Source organism: Artibeus jamaicensis, unplaced genomic scaffold (assembly GCF_021234435.1).
Source record: "Artibeus jamaicensis isolate MK-2021 breed Jamaican fruit bat unplaced genomic scaffold, CSHL_Jam_final contig_585, whole genome shotgun sequence".
NCBI lineage: Eukaryota > Metazoa > Chordata > Mammalia > Chiroptera > Phyllostomidae > Artibeus > Artibeus jamaicensis.
In genome coordinates, this window is record NW_026521894.1 from 14,723,162 (window position 1) to 14,739,931 (window position 16,770).

The following is a 16,770-nucleotide window of genomic DNA, read 5'->3' on the forward strand; positions in this document are numbered from 1 at the left end:
CCAGAACCCATAAAACTTCTAGAAGAAACCATAGGAAGCAAACCTGACATTTCTCTTAGTAATATTTTTTTTCTGATATATCTCCTCAGGCAATGGTAACAAAAGAAAAAATAATCTAAAAAGTCTTTGCAAGGTGAACAAAATGAAAAGACAACACAATGAATGGGAGAACGCATTCTACAACAATACATCTGACAAGAGCTCAATGCCCTAAATTTACCACAAAAACTTACACAACTCAACACCAGGAAAACAATCTATTTGAAAAATGAGCAAAAGACCTGAATAAACACTTCACCAAAGAAAACATACAGATGGTCAACAGACGTATGAAAAGAGGCCCAACGTCACTAATCATCAGGGTAATGCAAATTAAAACCACAATAAGATATTACTTCATACTTGTCAGAATGGCTATCATAAATCAATCAACAAACAAGTGTTGGTGAGGATATGGAGAAATGGAAACCATTGTGTACTGTTGGTTACATTGCAAATTGATGCTATCACTGTGAAAAACAGCATGGAGTTTCTTCAAAAAATTAAAAATAAAATGGCCATATAACCCAACAATAATTTGTAAAGATATATGCACCTCTATGTTCATTGCAGCATTATTTACAATAGCCAAGGTACGGAAGCAGTTCAAGTGTCCATCCACATATGACTGGCTAAAGATATGGCACATATATACAATGGAATATTAGCCATAAAAAAAAGAAATGAAATCTCGCCATTTGCAATAACATGGATTGACCTAGAGGGTGTTTTGCTGAATTAAGTCAGAGGAAGGCACATGCTATATGACTTTACTTAACACGTAGAAACTAAAAAACAAAATGAACAAACTAAACAGAAACAGAGTCCTAGATACAGAGAACATTTCGACAGCTGCCACATGGGAGGGCTGGGTAATAAAGGTGAGGGGATCAAGAAGTACAAATTTGACAGTTATAAAATCGTCGTGGTGCTATAAAGTACAGCATAGTCAATAATATTGTAATAACTATGTATGGCATCAGGTGGGTACTAGATTTATCAGGATGATCACTTTGTTAAGCTACATAAATGTCTGAGCACTATGTTGTACACCGGAAACTAATATAATACTGTACATCAACTGTAATTTTTTAACAAGGAGGCTTTGCTAGAGTTCTGATGGTTATCCTTTATCCAGCTAAAGTTCTATTCTTTTCATTTTTACATTCTTATGAGTTGATATTGGTGTGAGATAGTGCTGGTAATCATGAGTAAGTGCTAACTTTGATAATTTTTCCTCTATTAAAAGGATTACGTGTAATTGATACTACACATAATCAAACAGTGCTCCTGAGCCTTAACTCATTCTGACTAGATTTGCATATCTGAGAACATGATGATATTACATTTAGAGACATACTCAAGATAAGACATAATCCAATGATCTCTGGCATTTGTTCCATAAAGAAAATATGAATAACTAACATAAATTTTGAAGGGATAATTACATTTGTGGATTAAAGACATTAAATATTTCAAGATAAGGGCAGATGGTTAAGAACAAAACCCAAAACACTCTAATTTCAATCTTCTGTATATATATATATATACACACACACACATTTATATATACATAAATAACATATTCTCAGATTTTAATATTTGATTCTGAATTATAGACAAACATTGGTATAAGTACAGGCATCACAAAGTGCAACAAATATTGCATAGCTCAACTTCTGATTTCTCTTTTAATCACCACCATTTAAGGGACATATTTTAATTAATTAAAGACCAGTGCTAAGCAAATTTAAAAACAAATAGAGCTATGTACTTGAACTTTAAAATCCTATATTTCATGGGATTTATTCTTCAGTCACCAAATAAACCAATCAGACACAAGCTCCCTAGGTTCTTAATTATACCAAAGTATCAAACTTTAAAAAGTATATTCCTATTAAAGAAAGCCTAATTTTGACTTTAGGTCAAGAGAGCAGCATAGGTAAACGTGGTTCACCTTCTTACATAACCACCTCAAATCACAACTAAAATATAGAGCGATCATCACTCAGAACAGTCAAAAATTGAGCTGAGTAGAAGTCCGACAACAGAGGAATTAAAGAAACCACATCCATGCAGACTTCTGGCAGAAGTGGGGATGCTGAACAGGCTGGTCCCACACCCACGTGTGGTAGATAAAAATTTGGGAGGGATAACTTGAGAGTGAGAAGTCCCAGCTCCACACCATGCCCCCCAGCCCAGGGTTCAGATGCCAGAAAGATAAGTCCCCATAACTTCTGGCTGCAAAACACAGTGTGGGTTGAGTTGGTGGAAGAAACTGTTGGAATCACAGGCAGTTCCCCTTGAAGAACCCACACATGGACTTATTCAGATTGACTCCCTTGAGCTCCAGCCCTGGCACAGCAGCTTGAAAGGCACTCGTAGCACACAGCGGAGAACAGAAGTGTCTGGCATCCAGGTGATAGGTGGGGGACAGCTTTCCCCCAGACACAAAGGCAGGCAGAGGCCACTGTCCCTTTTCCTACCCCCACAGAGCCACAGAGCCTGTAGGTAGGTGCCATATCTGAGACTCCATCATCCTGACTGACACTGTTAGCCCCATTCTGGAGATTCCCCGAGACTGTGCCCCACCCAACTTATGGGCCCTCCCAAACTGTTAACTGTGAGTTTTCCATATGAATGGCTAGACTTGGCTCGTATTTCACAACTTCCTAAATCTTATCAGATAAGAAACAGATGGCCTCAGTGACACCCCTGCTTCTGTATCCCTTGCTAAGTGGCCCCAGGCCTGGCACTAGCAGCAGCCAACCTAGGTCCATGGTTCAGCTTGCCTGGGAATTTCTAAGCCCAGCACAAGTAGCAGCCATCTCGGACTGCTTTACAGCCCATGCAGGGTGGCCCCAGACAGAAAACAGGTAGGGACTGACATTGGCTTGAGCCACCTGGAAACCCTAGAGCCTGCACACCCAGTGGACAGCTCCAGACGATGTCAGAGCAGCTCCACCCTGCCCCTGCACAGCTGATTTTCCACAGAGGCAGCAGGTTGGTTGTCGATGGTCACAACCAGTCCTTGAAGCTGGCTGGCCTGGGTGGTAATTCCCTCCCATTGATCTGCCAACAGCAACCAAGGCTCAACCAGAAGAGGAGGGTATACTTATCACATATGAAGGGCAAAACCCAAGTATCCAGCATGTATGATAGAGGAGCATGTACTACTGGGCCCTACCAGACACCTACTGTAGTAGACTATGCTACCAAGACAGGGAGTCACAGCAGCTCTATTTAATACCCAATATAAACAAACACAAGAGAGGCTGCCAAAATGAGGAGAAAAAAGAAACATGGCTCAAATGAAAGAACAGATCAAAACTCTAAAAAAACAACTAAACAAAATGGAGACAAGCAATCTATCAGATGTAGAGTTCAAAACACTGGCTATAAAGATGCTCAAGGAACTTGCCCTGGCTGGTGTAGTGGATTGAGCATGGGCTGTGAACCAAAAGGTCGTTGGTTCGATCCCCAGTCAGGGCATATGCCTAGGTTGTAAGCTGTTGTAGACCGCTTTGCCATGGTTTTAGGAATTGTATCTGGATCTCTTGTGGCTAAGGGTGAGAGGGACAACCTCTGGAATGCCAGCCACAGGAGACAAAGCCTGTCTCTGGTAGCATACGCTGCCTCAGTTCCTCTCCCTGCCCCCAGAGCTTGGTCTGAAGTCAATCATGGGCAAGACCCCTCACAGCAGGGAGCAACCTAAGCCAGACTTGATTACTTGGGGGGCCTTCATGGGAGGAATTGGGAGGGGGGGGCTGCAACAGAGAGCAATGGACTCTCGCCGCCCCGGCTCTGTCAAAGCCTGAGTCTCCATGTCTCCTGGGAGAAGTACTTCCTGGCTCTAATCCCCTTAAGCCTAAATACCTGTTGGGGAGAGGTGCAGCTCCTTGCCTTGCTAGAGTGTGTCCTGGGGAAAAAGTCTGGCATCACAAAGACTTGCTGATAAACCTGTGAAATCTGCTCTGCTAAGAGTGCTTTCATTCATATGCCAAGGATTCGAGAGGAAATGAGTATGTCTCCCAAAGTTTCTGCAACTCTCTTCCTGACAGACTCTGACTCAGACTTTGAAGCCCCCAGATTTCTTTGAAATGTTATCCTTGAAATGTTTGATCCTTGTCGCCTTGTATTCCTGTGTATTACAATCCAATAAAAGGCTATGGAAGAAAGCACTTGGGTCCTTTTTCTCCTCGGAGAAACTGGCCGCTGCTGGCCTTTGTCTCCCCTGAGAAACTGGCCACAGCTTACTTCTCCCCACCAAGCAGATCACATCATGTCTCTGTCATATTCACTTTCATCCGTGGCACTCAGGGGGACTCGCAAGATAGTCGCCCCCACAGTAGGCCAGGTCCCCAGTGGGGGCCACATGAGAGGCAACCACACATTGATGTTTCTCTCCCTCTCTTTCTCCCTCCCTTCCCCTCTCTCTAAATATAAATAAATAAAATCTAAATAAATAAAATCTTAAAAAAAATAAGATGCTCGAGGAACTTAGTCAGGAAAATAACAGCATAAAAAAGATCCAGTGAGAAACCAAGTACACACTAATTGAAATAAAGAACAACTTACAGAAAAACCACATTTGATTCTTGAGTGTTGCTGAGAATCACAATGGTTTGGAACAAAAGAAGCACAAAACAACAATACAGAACAACAAGAAGAAAAAAGAATCCAAAAATATGAGGATAGTGTAAGCAGCTTCTGGGACAACTTCAAGTGTCCCAACATTTACACAACAGCGGTGCCAGAAGGAGAAAAGAAAGAGCAAGAAATCAGAAATCTACTTGAAAAAAATAATGAAAGAACACTTCCCTAATTTGGTGAAGGAAACAGACAAACAAGTCCAGGAAGCACACAGAATCCTAAACAAGATCGATGCAAAGAGGCCCACTTCAAGACACATCAATTAAAATGCCAAAGGTTAAAGGTAAAGAGAGAATCTTAAAAGCAGCAAGAGAAAAGCAATTAGTTACCTACAGGGGAGTTCCCATAAGACTATCAGCTGATTTCTAAAAATAGACGTTGCAGGCTAGAAAGGATTGGCAAGAAATATTCCAAGTCATGAAAAGCAGGGACCTACAGTCAAGATTGCTCTACTCAGAAAAGATACTGTTTAGAATGGAAGGGCAGATAAAAATTTTCCCAGACAAGAAAAATCTAAGAGTTCATTATCATCAAACCATTATTATATGAAATGTTAGAGGGAATTATTTAAGAAAAAGAAGATCAAAACTATGAACAATAAAATGGTAATAAATACATATGTATCAACAATGGAATCTAAAAATAAAAACTAAGCAAACAAGAAAAAGAGAGAAAGAATTATGGATACAGAGAGCATTTTGATGGTTGCCAGATGGGAAGAGGGTGTGGGAGAATGGGTGAAGATGTGAGGGGATTAAGAAGTACATACAGGTAGTTACAGAATAGCCACAGGGGTATAAAGTACAGTATAGGAAATGGAATAGCCAAAGAGCTTATACTCATGACTCAGGACATGAACAATGGTTGGGGATTGCCTGAGGGAGTTGGGTGTGCTGGGTGCAGCAGGATTAAGGGGGAAAAATCAGGACAACCATAATACCAAAATGAACAAAACAGAATTTTTAAAAATAAAGAAAGCATAATTTAAAATTGCAAATTAGAAAAAACAACTTTCATTATTAAAAACTCTATATGAAAGGATTTTTTTAATGTTTTAAAAATGAAATTAAACAGTTTTCCTGCCAAGTGAAGAGTACATGAAGCAAAGAAAAACTCTGGGGAAGGATTTATAGGAACTAGTATAAAGGACACAGGGGCAAAAACTAAGAGGGGTGAAAATGGGAGGGAGGTGGGGAGCACTGGGGGGTAAGCTAGGATGGGAGTAAAAGACAGAAAACTGTACTTTAACAACAATTACATAAAAATAAAAATTAAAAAAATTAAGATAAATAAAACCTTAAAGAAATTTACTATGAAAATTATTCTTAGCTAGTTTAAGTGTGTAGAAATTTTACATTCAAACAGTTTAAAATGTAAAGTGAATAAGTTGTGCATGCCTTTGTTTTTCAAAATTATAGTACTTTAAGTCTATAAATATGATTTAATAGTTTAATTAAAATTAATTTTACGGCTTAATGAGATAAAAAAAGAGAAAGAAAAACTCTGTGATTATGTCACCGAGGAAACATGATCCAATTTACCAAGCCTGTATTCGTGCTCAACTTTTCAGAAATACATCTACTGGATTATATTAATATGTAGCTTTTCCATAACACATACGGCTAACAAGGTGAAAATAATAATACAAATAGAATTCCACTGAAGAAATACAAGTTGAAGATATCTAGAATAGTTCCATACTTCAGGTGGTTTTCCATTCTGTGTTACTGATACACAGGCAGAAAATCTTGACTGCATAAGAAATCCTTAACAGAAGCTTTCACATTTGGCTGTTCATCTAGTAAGACACTATCCTTTCAGGAAAGTGTCACTGCACGGTACCTGAAGCAAAAAACGTACAAAATGTGATTTAACATTTCTACTACAATTGAATTAGCTTTTCAATGTATTGTTTTTTTCTGCTGTTACTGAAGTTACTTATAAAATGTTGAGTCTTAAGTCAGGGATATATGGTAAGGCTATGACAACTCAAAGCCGAAAGATCTTTGAATGATGATTTCCAAAAGCACTGTACCAAGCCCCTCACCTCATACACTGAGCCAAAGTGTGGTCAGTCAAAAAGCAACACAAAGCTGTCTGTGGTTAGATCTACCCACAATTAACTAGAACACTACCACTTTATGGCCAATAAAGGTATACATGCTAAAAGCAAAATATCAACAAATTGAGGAGGGGACACACTGGATTTTACTACAACACCCTCATTTTCTGATTATTCAGAAAAACAATTCTCATTTATTAAGAAACATTAAAAACTGCCATTTCTACCTCAAAAGTGTATACAAGATATTCTTTTGAACTAAGAAATTCTCACTTCGCATTTGAAAAAAACAGCATAATCATGAAGGACAGTGTCTGGGTAATGTTCTGTATAGGAATATGACTAACCTCGGATGAAGTAAGGGCAACAGCTGACTGTGTGCCCACAAGCACTTGACTTATTCCACCTCTTCTGAATATCAGGTTTCCCATCAGTCAAATGGGGTAATAATGTCTGTCTCACAGGATTATTGTGGAAGTTAAATGAGTTAAGTATATACTTTTATTACAATAGCAGGCTAGACTTTTTTTCAATTATTAGTTCATCCTCCCTCCTGCCCTACCTCTGAAACATATATTTTAAACAGGCTGCATTTTCTAAATGATACTAACATTTACCATAATGTCAGTCATTCATCTCCCTCCCACAACTGGCACACTGTGATTCAAGCAAAGGTATATCTAACAATTAAAGATGATTTTAAAAATGAAAACAAAATAGGTAGGCAGACTAATCATATTAGTTTTCTTTTTTTAAGGTTTTATTTATTTTTAGAGAGGTGGAAAGGATGGAGAAAGAGAGGGAGAGAAACAGTGATACGTGAAATAAACATCTACTGGTTGCCACTCGTACACCCCCAATGGGGGACCCGGCCCACAGCCTGGCATGTGCCCTGACTGGGAATCAAGCCTGTGCCTTTTCACTTTGTGGGATGACACCCAACACACTCACTTAGTCACACCAGTCAGGGCTAGTTTTCTTTTTTCCTTTCTTTGTCACTTTAGGCACTCTACAATGCAAAGTACAGTTAACCTTTGTTGACCAAAACCATTTTTTCCTTAATTTAACATTTAACAACTGTCCCTAAATGTTCTGAGGGCCTCACGAGGTTGTGAAAGATGCATAATTAATATGGCATTAATGAGACTAATTCCTGCCGTCATGGAACGGATGCATAAATTGAACAGATTCCCTTGGTACCACTGTAGTAAGAGAGTCATAGTTCAGGATATTCTTGTGTCTACTGTTAAACCTGAAGGGACAACAGGTATAAAATAAGTCTGCTCTGGACAAACTTGCATATATGATCACTCTACCCATATTATCTCCAAGCAGGATGCATGCAAATTATCTTTTGATTCAAAAGGAAAATGAAAGGGAACACAGCTAGTATCCCTATCTTGGCTTTTTATTACCATTCTCCAATTAAAAATGCTTTGGCTCCTTGAGAAAAAAATGATAGTTCTAGAAGTGGGGGAGGAAAATATCAGCATGAGTTTAGAGCATCTTGTAGTGCCAAAAAGGAAAGAAGGGCTCAAAAACAATTACAACAACAAAACCACATCCCAAAACCCCCCAAAACTGCACACACACAAAAAGCCAAACTAAACAAAAACACCACAATGTGTTCAAAAGGACACAAGATGTGACTTTAAAACCTCTCACTTTGGACTTGGAACAACATGAGCAACAAGGTGGTATTGGATTGTAATCCAAAATATAAAATAAATATCCATGACTCTGTACTGATATAAATGACTGCATAAATCAATAAATGAGGGAGAAGAGACCAATCTCCCATGCAGAATTTAAAAAATGCCTGCAGATGCTGCACTTTAATGAGGCAGAGCGGAACTCCACACTGGTGCGGTGTCCCAAGGAGACGAAGGGGTCTGTGTGCAGGGCAGCTGGCAGCGGAGGCCTCCTTCCAGCACGTGCTGCAACGCCCATGCGAGCCGGTGGGGGAGTTCACTTAAACTCACCCTCACAAACATACGTAAATGGTTTAAAATATTTCAGGTGGAACACAATATTACTAATGTACAGAGCAAAAGTGACATTTCTCCCACTCCCAGTATGAATTCTTTATCAGTCACAATATGAGGTTAAAAACAAAGAAGTTTTTAACTATATGATCTAACCAAAAGTAGGCCAAAAAATTTCAAAATTATCAAGAGGCCAATAGGCCCTTAGTGGATTTTTATTAATGTAATGAATAAACAAAAATTAGATATGTATATAGAATATGTATTTTTAAATAGTAAAAAAAATAAGAAGAGATGAGGAATTTATATCCACTATTATTAATGCACCCCAACCTAAATGCATGCTTCGAGATAATAGCTAATGATATTCTGAGGGCTTCATAATTATTACGACATATATCCAGATTATAAATATAAACCTTTATCATTTTAGTGATGTTTAAAGTCATGTTATACCCAATCTAGTATTTTATGACATTTAACAAAAAGTAATGACAAATTTGTAGAAACCTTTATAGATGTTTTTTACCTGTCTACTTACATGGATTTGTTGGATTATACTTTGAAAATGAAATATTGAATACACGAAAGAGATATTCTCCATATATGCTCAAGACCAAATGACTTCATAAATGAAAATACTGTTTTAGTTAAAATTATGAAAGTGCAACACTGACAGAGCAGTCACTAAATCAGAATAAAAAGATTCTGAGGTAAGCTTTAAGGGTCAGCACCACATATGAAATTCATTTTGTCCATCATTCATAGACAAGCAGTTGTAGAAAAGGAGATGAATCTCAAAACATACAAAGTGCTACAAGATTTTGCTGATGTGGTTAATTTCATAGAAACAAGGCCTTTAATAAATAGAAGAGTACTTACTATAATGAGATATGTAGCAACTACAGGGCAGTATTTAAGTGACTTAGCTCCAGAACTGAAATGCATGAGCTAGAATACTGGCAACAGAACTTAGTAGCTGTGAGACCCAAGATATGTTACTAATCTTAGTTATTATCATGTGTAGAATAGTGATGATAATAGTCTCTACCTCAAAGAATTGGTAGAGGTATTATCAGAGATACTTCATTACAGTCCTTAGAAAAATGCTTGGCACATGGAAAGTACTCACTAAATATTAGCTATTACTGGGACTCATGTTAGCTATTACATGGGAGTAATCATGAAAATCTTTTACATCACAATGAAATTCATTACTAATCTTTTGGCAAAGAACTTAAAAGTTATCAAACTTAGCAATAAATTACCATTTTCTTTTATAAATAAATAAGATTTCCAAATTTGCTGGCCTGTTCTGGGATATTTTATAAAGATTGAGTGGTCTTCGAGAACATATTCCATCAACATTGCCTGCTTACTCAGTTAAAGATTACATTGATGGTGTTGGCCACAAATAGCTAACAGAGAACACTTCATCAGAACTTAGAAACAGCACACATACCCTCAAATCAGGAGAAAAGTTGTCTGCAGAAGTGGAAATGGAATCCGATGACACAACAGAAGCCGATTTTGAATGCACTGAATTCTCTGAGTGAGAAGTGGAAGCACTATAAAATAAAAAGCATAGTATGTTGAAAAAAGGGGGGCTTTGAAAACCACTTCCAGAAATTTTAATTATAACTCTATTATTTAACAAAATTTCCATTGTCAACCAGCCATACTTTACCCATCCAAACTTATCTCCAAATACTGATAAACTACAAACTCTGTATTCCTGCACAGTTAAGTATTCTTCCCATTCACAGTCCCTCTGGACAGACTTCCCCAGTACTCATGAATACACTCCCAGCTAATTTCTTTATCCAATTTATCCATTCTTTTGTTCAGTGAACATTCACTGAATGGCCCAATGTGCAAAACCATTACATGAGGCAGTATGATCTGGAGATAAATATAATCCTCATGTTCATGACGTTCACAAGTATATAGCCGAGACAGATAATAAATAAATGCAATGTAATAATGACTATGACTATAGAGTGAGTTAGATAGACAGACAGATAGAGAAAGAACACACACTCTACGGAAGAAAAGGAAGCACCTAACTGCCTAGGAAATTCAGGGAAGACCTCACAGAGGAGAGGATATTTCAACTGAGTCTTGAAAGAGGACATTGCCAGGCTGACAAACAAGTAAGGGAATTTCAAAAACAATCAAACAAAACACACTACAAAGTTACAAAATTATCATACAGCATAGAACATTTGAGAAACTACAAGCAGCTCAACAGGGCAGGATAAGCAGAACAGCAGAAGATAAAGATGGAAAGACAAGCCCATCATTGTATGCCTTTCTACCACATCAAATTCTATAAGTTTAACATGCCTATCTTAAATATCCACTTCTACCATTAAAGTAAGTAATCACACTGTCCAATTACTTTTATTATCTTAAGTTCCTATAGAACTTTCAATACCCAGTCACATACTGCCTTTTATTATTTATTGATCTCAGGTATATATATATTTTGTCTCACTAAATTTTAAATATCCCAATAGAAAGGATTATGTCTTTATTTTCCACAAAATCAACTTTAATGCCTGTGTATACTGTTAATATGTATTATGTTTGCTAAACTCGAAATCACAGTAACAATATATCTATGTCACAAACTGAATGATTTACATCATTTCCTTTTATCACTAAAAAAACAGTTAAAATTATTTAATGTAAGAAAAATCAATAGTGAAAATAAAAATCTCAAGACACTTTGAGTTGAAGCTTAAAATATTTTTCTAAAGCTTCATTTCCAATGAAGTCTTAAAAGTCTCCCGCACAACAAAAGTCAAATATTTTTCATTAGATATTGATGAAATAATCCATATTGAGGTTATGATAACATTTAAGAACCACATTTTGATTTTTAAATTGGTTCGCCATAAACCTACCTATAACAAAAGTGGAATTTTTTTTTTCAAGTACATTTTTTTGTCTATTTCTCCCATCCAAGCCCACCCCCCGTCCCGCGCTCCCCGGAATTATTTACATAATGTGAAATCATCTCCTCCAAAAGATGGGATATGATTTCCCCTCCTGTCACTTTATTTTTGTTATCTTTCATTGTTGAGATATAATTCGTAAGTAAAAATTGTATCTTAAAGTGTACAACGTTTTAATAAATGTATAAATGAATACATTGTGAAATGATTACCACAATCAAGCTAATTAAAGCATCCATCACCTAACAGTTATCTTTTGTGTGTGGTGGGGGTTAGAGTTTGAGACCTATTCTCTTGGCAGTACAGTGTTGCTAACTATAGTCACCATGCTGTACGTTAGGTCCCCAGAGCTCATTCACTTTATATTTGAAAATTTGCCCCTTTTGATCACTATCTCCCCTTCTCCCCCTTATCAGATACATGTTACAAACTGAATGATTTACATCATTTTTACATCATTTGAAAATATTCTCTCCCATTCTGTAGGATTTACATCATTTTTACATCATTTAAAAATATTCTCTCCCATTTTTCATTTTGTTGATTGTTTACTTTGTTGTGGAGAAAATTCTTTAAAAAACTTTTATTGTCATTTTTTTCCATTACCATTTAGCCCCTTTATAGCTCCCTCCTCCTCAGAATCACCACCCTGTTGTCCACGTCCACGAGTCCTTTTGTGGAAAACTTTTTAGTCTGATGCAGTCTCACTAGTTTATGTTGCTTTTGTTGCTAGTGCTGGTGGTGTCAAATCCAAGAAACCATCCTCAAGACCAATGCCAAGGAGGTTTCCCCCATGTTTTCCACTAGGGGCTTTACAGTTTCAAGTTCTACATTTAAATATTTAACCCATTTTGGCATTTTGCGTTGATTTTTGTGAATGGTGTAATATAAGGGTCCGTTTTCATTCTTCTGTATGTAGATACACATTTTTTTACCAACACCATTTTTTTTTTGCCACTGTAGAAAATCCTCAAATCCTCAAGGGGGTCCCATATTTCATTCTCTTTCTATTTCATAAGGTAGCATTTCAACCTCTAAAAGTTGTTTCTTCCAGTGCAGCCAATAGCTTGGAACGTCGCCCCATCCTAATGCCACGGTGTGAACAGTCCCTGGGCAGTCCAAGGGCCGTGGGATCACCAGGCCTGCGTGAGATGGTTCCAGCACCCCACTCGGCAGGCTTCCCTGGGACCCCACTCCCTCATTCCTATCAATGATCAGTGAAGAAATAGATTGTATTTCTACTCACTTTTCACAGTTCAGACCTACCTCATTTACATATCAAAATTTTCTCAAGTATAATGTGTTTAAAAAAGTATAATAATGTGTTTACCATTTTTCTATAGTTCAAATGGCTGACATTCATCTTTCCCCTACCTCTAAAATTCCTTTCTTTTTCACCTTAATTTTCTTAATTGATTTTTACTGTAAAAAAAATCCTAAAAGATGTGGATTTGTTATGCATATTAGCAGGTCAATACAAAAAAAAATGCACAGAGGTTTTTATATAACACTTACAGTAACAGGTGAGAGTATTGAGTTGGCCAAGAAGTTCATTTTTTCTATACGATTGCTCTGGTAGTGCTTAATTGTCTGTAACTTCATTCAAAACAATTTTGTTACGCTGTATTGTGATAGCTGTCATATCAGTGTGCATTTTTTAAAAACATCAAAATTGGTGAATTTTTGTGCAGCCATGTTAATACTGAAGACGGAAGGAAACATGCAACATCTTTGGCATATTATGCTTTATTATTTCAAGAAAGGTAAAAGTACAACTAAAAGGCAAAAAAAAAAAAAGATTTGTGCAGTGTATGGAGAAGGTACTGTTGATCAAATATGTCAAAAGTGGTTTGCAAACTTTCTTGGTACTATTGACATTTTAGTTAAATAGTTCTTTCCCTCCTCTTATGCGATGAAGATGTTCAGCAGCACCCAGGCCTCTACCCAAGAGACATTAATATTGGGAGACAGCCAGCCAACATTCTCAAAATATCCAAATCAATAAAGTTAGTGATGAAAATGAAAAATGTATTTTTTATCTTGTAAGAAAAAACTAAACAGACTTGTTTGGCCAACCCAACATAAAGTCAAGAAAGAGGAATCTGAAGTACTAAGAGTTGTTCTGAAATAAGCCTATGTACAATGATACTACTGTAGCTTCATTAGAATTTTCCCTCACCAACTATTCAAATGGTGTAAAAAATTTGCAGTTAAAATACATAGCAGTCACTCCATATACTGCACCCCCAGCCCACCCAACTTCTGAATAGGGCTTTTTCAAATTTTATGTTCTTTTAGTTTAAATTTAATGGAAAAAGCTGTTTTAGCAATGTATCCCCAGAGAACATTTCAAATTACCAAGATTTTAATGTGCCTAGAGAGAATCTTACTGAGAGAATAGCAATGACTATTTTCTAGTAAATATTGAGTGGAAACCAATTTTAGCCCCCACCTGAGGTTATACACTTGCTATTTTGGAGAACCCTAGTGCTATAAATGAGACAATTGTAACAACCATCCAAGACAATAAAAGAACACCTACAATGACAGTCTGCCACATTACGGTGAGTGTTTATCAAAGTTTATCATGATTTTTTGTGAGATCGTCCCCCAAATCGGTAACCTGGAACCAATTGTATTCCAGTTTTCCAATACCTACTCTTTAGTTAGCTTTTCGTCCCTGGTTTTGTCTGACTTGTACTCCAGGTTCCTGGCCTCAGCCTGTGCCTGTGCCTGGTATTGAGGGAGGATCAGTGACAAATCTCATCTCTGTCCCACTTCCCATCCTTGTTCAGATCCAGGAATTCGCTAAACTGCTCCTGTTCTGACAAAACTCAGTCTGGCTTAGGGGCATTCTCCTCACGGGAAAACATACCTGCAATACATTTCTCCTGATCCACAAGCCTATCCCTGTTCTTGCCAATGACCTAGGGAGTTCCCCAAACCATAATTTCCCTCATATGCTCAAACTCCTCAAGGTACAGAAAGGCAGTGAACTCCTCCCCAGGGATTGTTTGGTCACCATGGAGGTCTGTAGCTTTGAACCTTCTCTCATCATGTGGCATCATCCTTTTGAAGGTGTGACAATCAGAAGAATCATTAAACTCTGTAGGGTTTCCTAGGTAATAATCATAGGTGGCTTGTCTGTATTCTTCCCAGGAAATGTTACTGTCTTTTTCCCATCATAATCCTTCCAGGCTTTAGCAACATTAACACAAATGTATCTTTTCTGCATCCACTTGATTCAGGTTTTCAGCTCCACAATGGGGACAAAACCATCCCCATCGCTGTCAACTTGATTAACAATCTCCCTCAGCCTGTCCTTCCTCTCCTCCAAAATGAGCAGATCAAAGGTTTTGGATTCCCCCTTGCCCAGGAAGGCCTCCTGGTTGTACTGAAGCTCTGATTGTCCTTGGGCTCCTGGCAGACCACACCACAAGTTTATTGCACACCATGGTCTTGGCCCACAGTATCTAGGAAGTCAGCACCAGGGCCAGCAGCAGTCCCAGGCAGCAGGCAAGGATACCACACACCATGGTGGTCAGGAGGAGAGAGTATGGGACAGAGTGGTGATTCAGGAATGGGGGCTAGGGCCTGCGAGGAGGAGGGCATGAGCCATCCTCTCAGCCAGCGCCCACCCAATGCCAGAGCAGAAAGACGCCTGGGCATGGACAGGGAAGCTGCCAGCTGCTGCATTCACATGCACACTGGCTATGGGCTGCAGGGGAGACAGGGCACCAACACCATTTCTTGAAGAGTTTATCATATTCCCATCTGTGGCACCATTTTCAAAGACAAATTGACTATGTATGCATGGTTTTATTTCTGGGCTCTCTGTTCTGTTCCATTGGTTTATGTGTCTGTTTTTGTGCTAGTACCATACTGTTTTAATAACTACAGCTTTGTAATACAGTTTAAAGTTAAGAACTATAATGTTTCCAGCTTTGTTCTTTGTGCTCGAGATTGCTTTAGCTATTTGAAGTCCTTTGTGGTTCCATACTGATTTCAGAATTGTTCTTTCTGTCTATAAAAAATGCCACTGTAAGTTTTACAGAGAATGCATTAAATCTGTAATAACTTTGAGTGGAATGGCCATTTTAATAATATCAATTCTTCCAATTCATTAATATGAGATATTTCCTATTAATCTGCATCTTTATTCAATTTCTTCCACCACTACTTTATAATTTTCCTTGTACAGGTCTTTAACCTCCTTGGTTACATCAACTTTGAAGTATTTCACTCTTTTTGATGAGATTACAATTGGATCATTCTCTTAATATCTTTGTCAAAGAGTCTGTTGTTACATATAGAAATGTATTTTCTTCAATGGAAAGTATTCATGTTGATTTTTAAAAAAGATTTTATTTCTTTATCTTTAGAGGGGAAGGGAAGGAGAGAGGGAGAGAAATATCGATGTATGGTTGTCTCTTGTGCATCCCCTGCTGGGAACTGGCCTGCACACCAGGAATGTGCCCGGACTTGGAATCGAACCGTGATCCTTTGGTTCGCAGGCCAGCACTCAATCCACTGAGCTACACCAGCCAGGGCTCATGTTGATTTTATACCCTTCAACTTCCATACATTCGTTTATTAGTTTTAACAGTTTTTTGAGTTTTTATAGTGTTCTACATATAAGATCATGCCATCTGCAAAATGGCATGTATGTCTCTTTTTTATGTATTTATATAATATGAAAATCATCTCCCCTAAAAGAATTCGGTTAAATGGAGGAAAATGGTACTCCAGTGGGAACACGTAATACATTTTTCAAATGCAAACATCTCTTTATTTTATTAACTCTTTCAAATTATGATTATGGTTGCTATTTGTTTATGTCCAATAACCTATAATATTATAAAAAGGAGCAGGCATAAGAAATTCTATTATTTAGCCTTATAACAAAAAAGAAGCTGATAGGGTGAAAATGTTCTCTTTCTTTCTTTTTGTTGTTTTTGTAGTCACCTTCTGACTAATTGAATGCCATCTGCATTATAATAACAGGTAAAATCAGCAAACTCCAGGCACAATACTTTAGGAGAGATATCTGTTTGCTGCCGACCCCATATCT

At 37.7% G+C, this 16,770-nt stretch overlaps 1 protein-coding gene and 1 pseudogene across 5 annotated transcripts in view; both read right to left on the reverse strand.

Moving 5' to 3' along the window:
* Window positions 1–16,770, reverse strand: part of MTMR2 (myotubularin related protein 2) — a 108,430-nt gene that overhangs the window by 57,500 nt on the left and 34,160 nt on the right. For all 5 annotated transcript variants that reach the window (XM_037163457.2, XM_037163453.2, XM_037163452.2 and 2 more), the window contains one exon: window positions 10,202–10,307. In XM_037163457.2, the coding sequence (XP_037019352.1) occupies window positions 10,202–10,307 (106 nt within the window). The remainder of the gene's footprint in view (window positions 1–10,201; window positions 10,308–16,770) is intronic.
* Window positions 14,275–15,395, reverse strand: LOC119062463 (reticulocalbin-1-like; annotated as a pseudogene).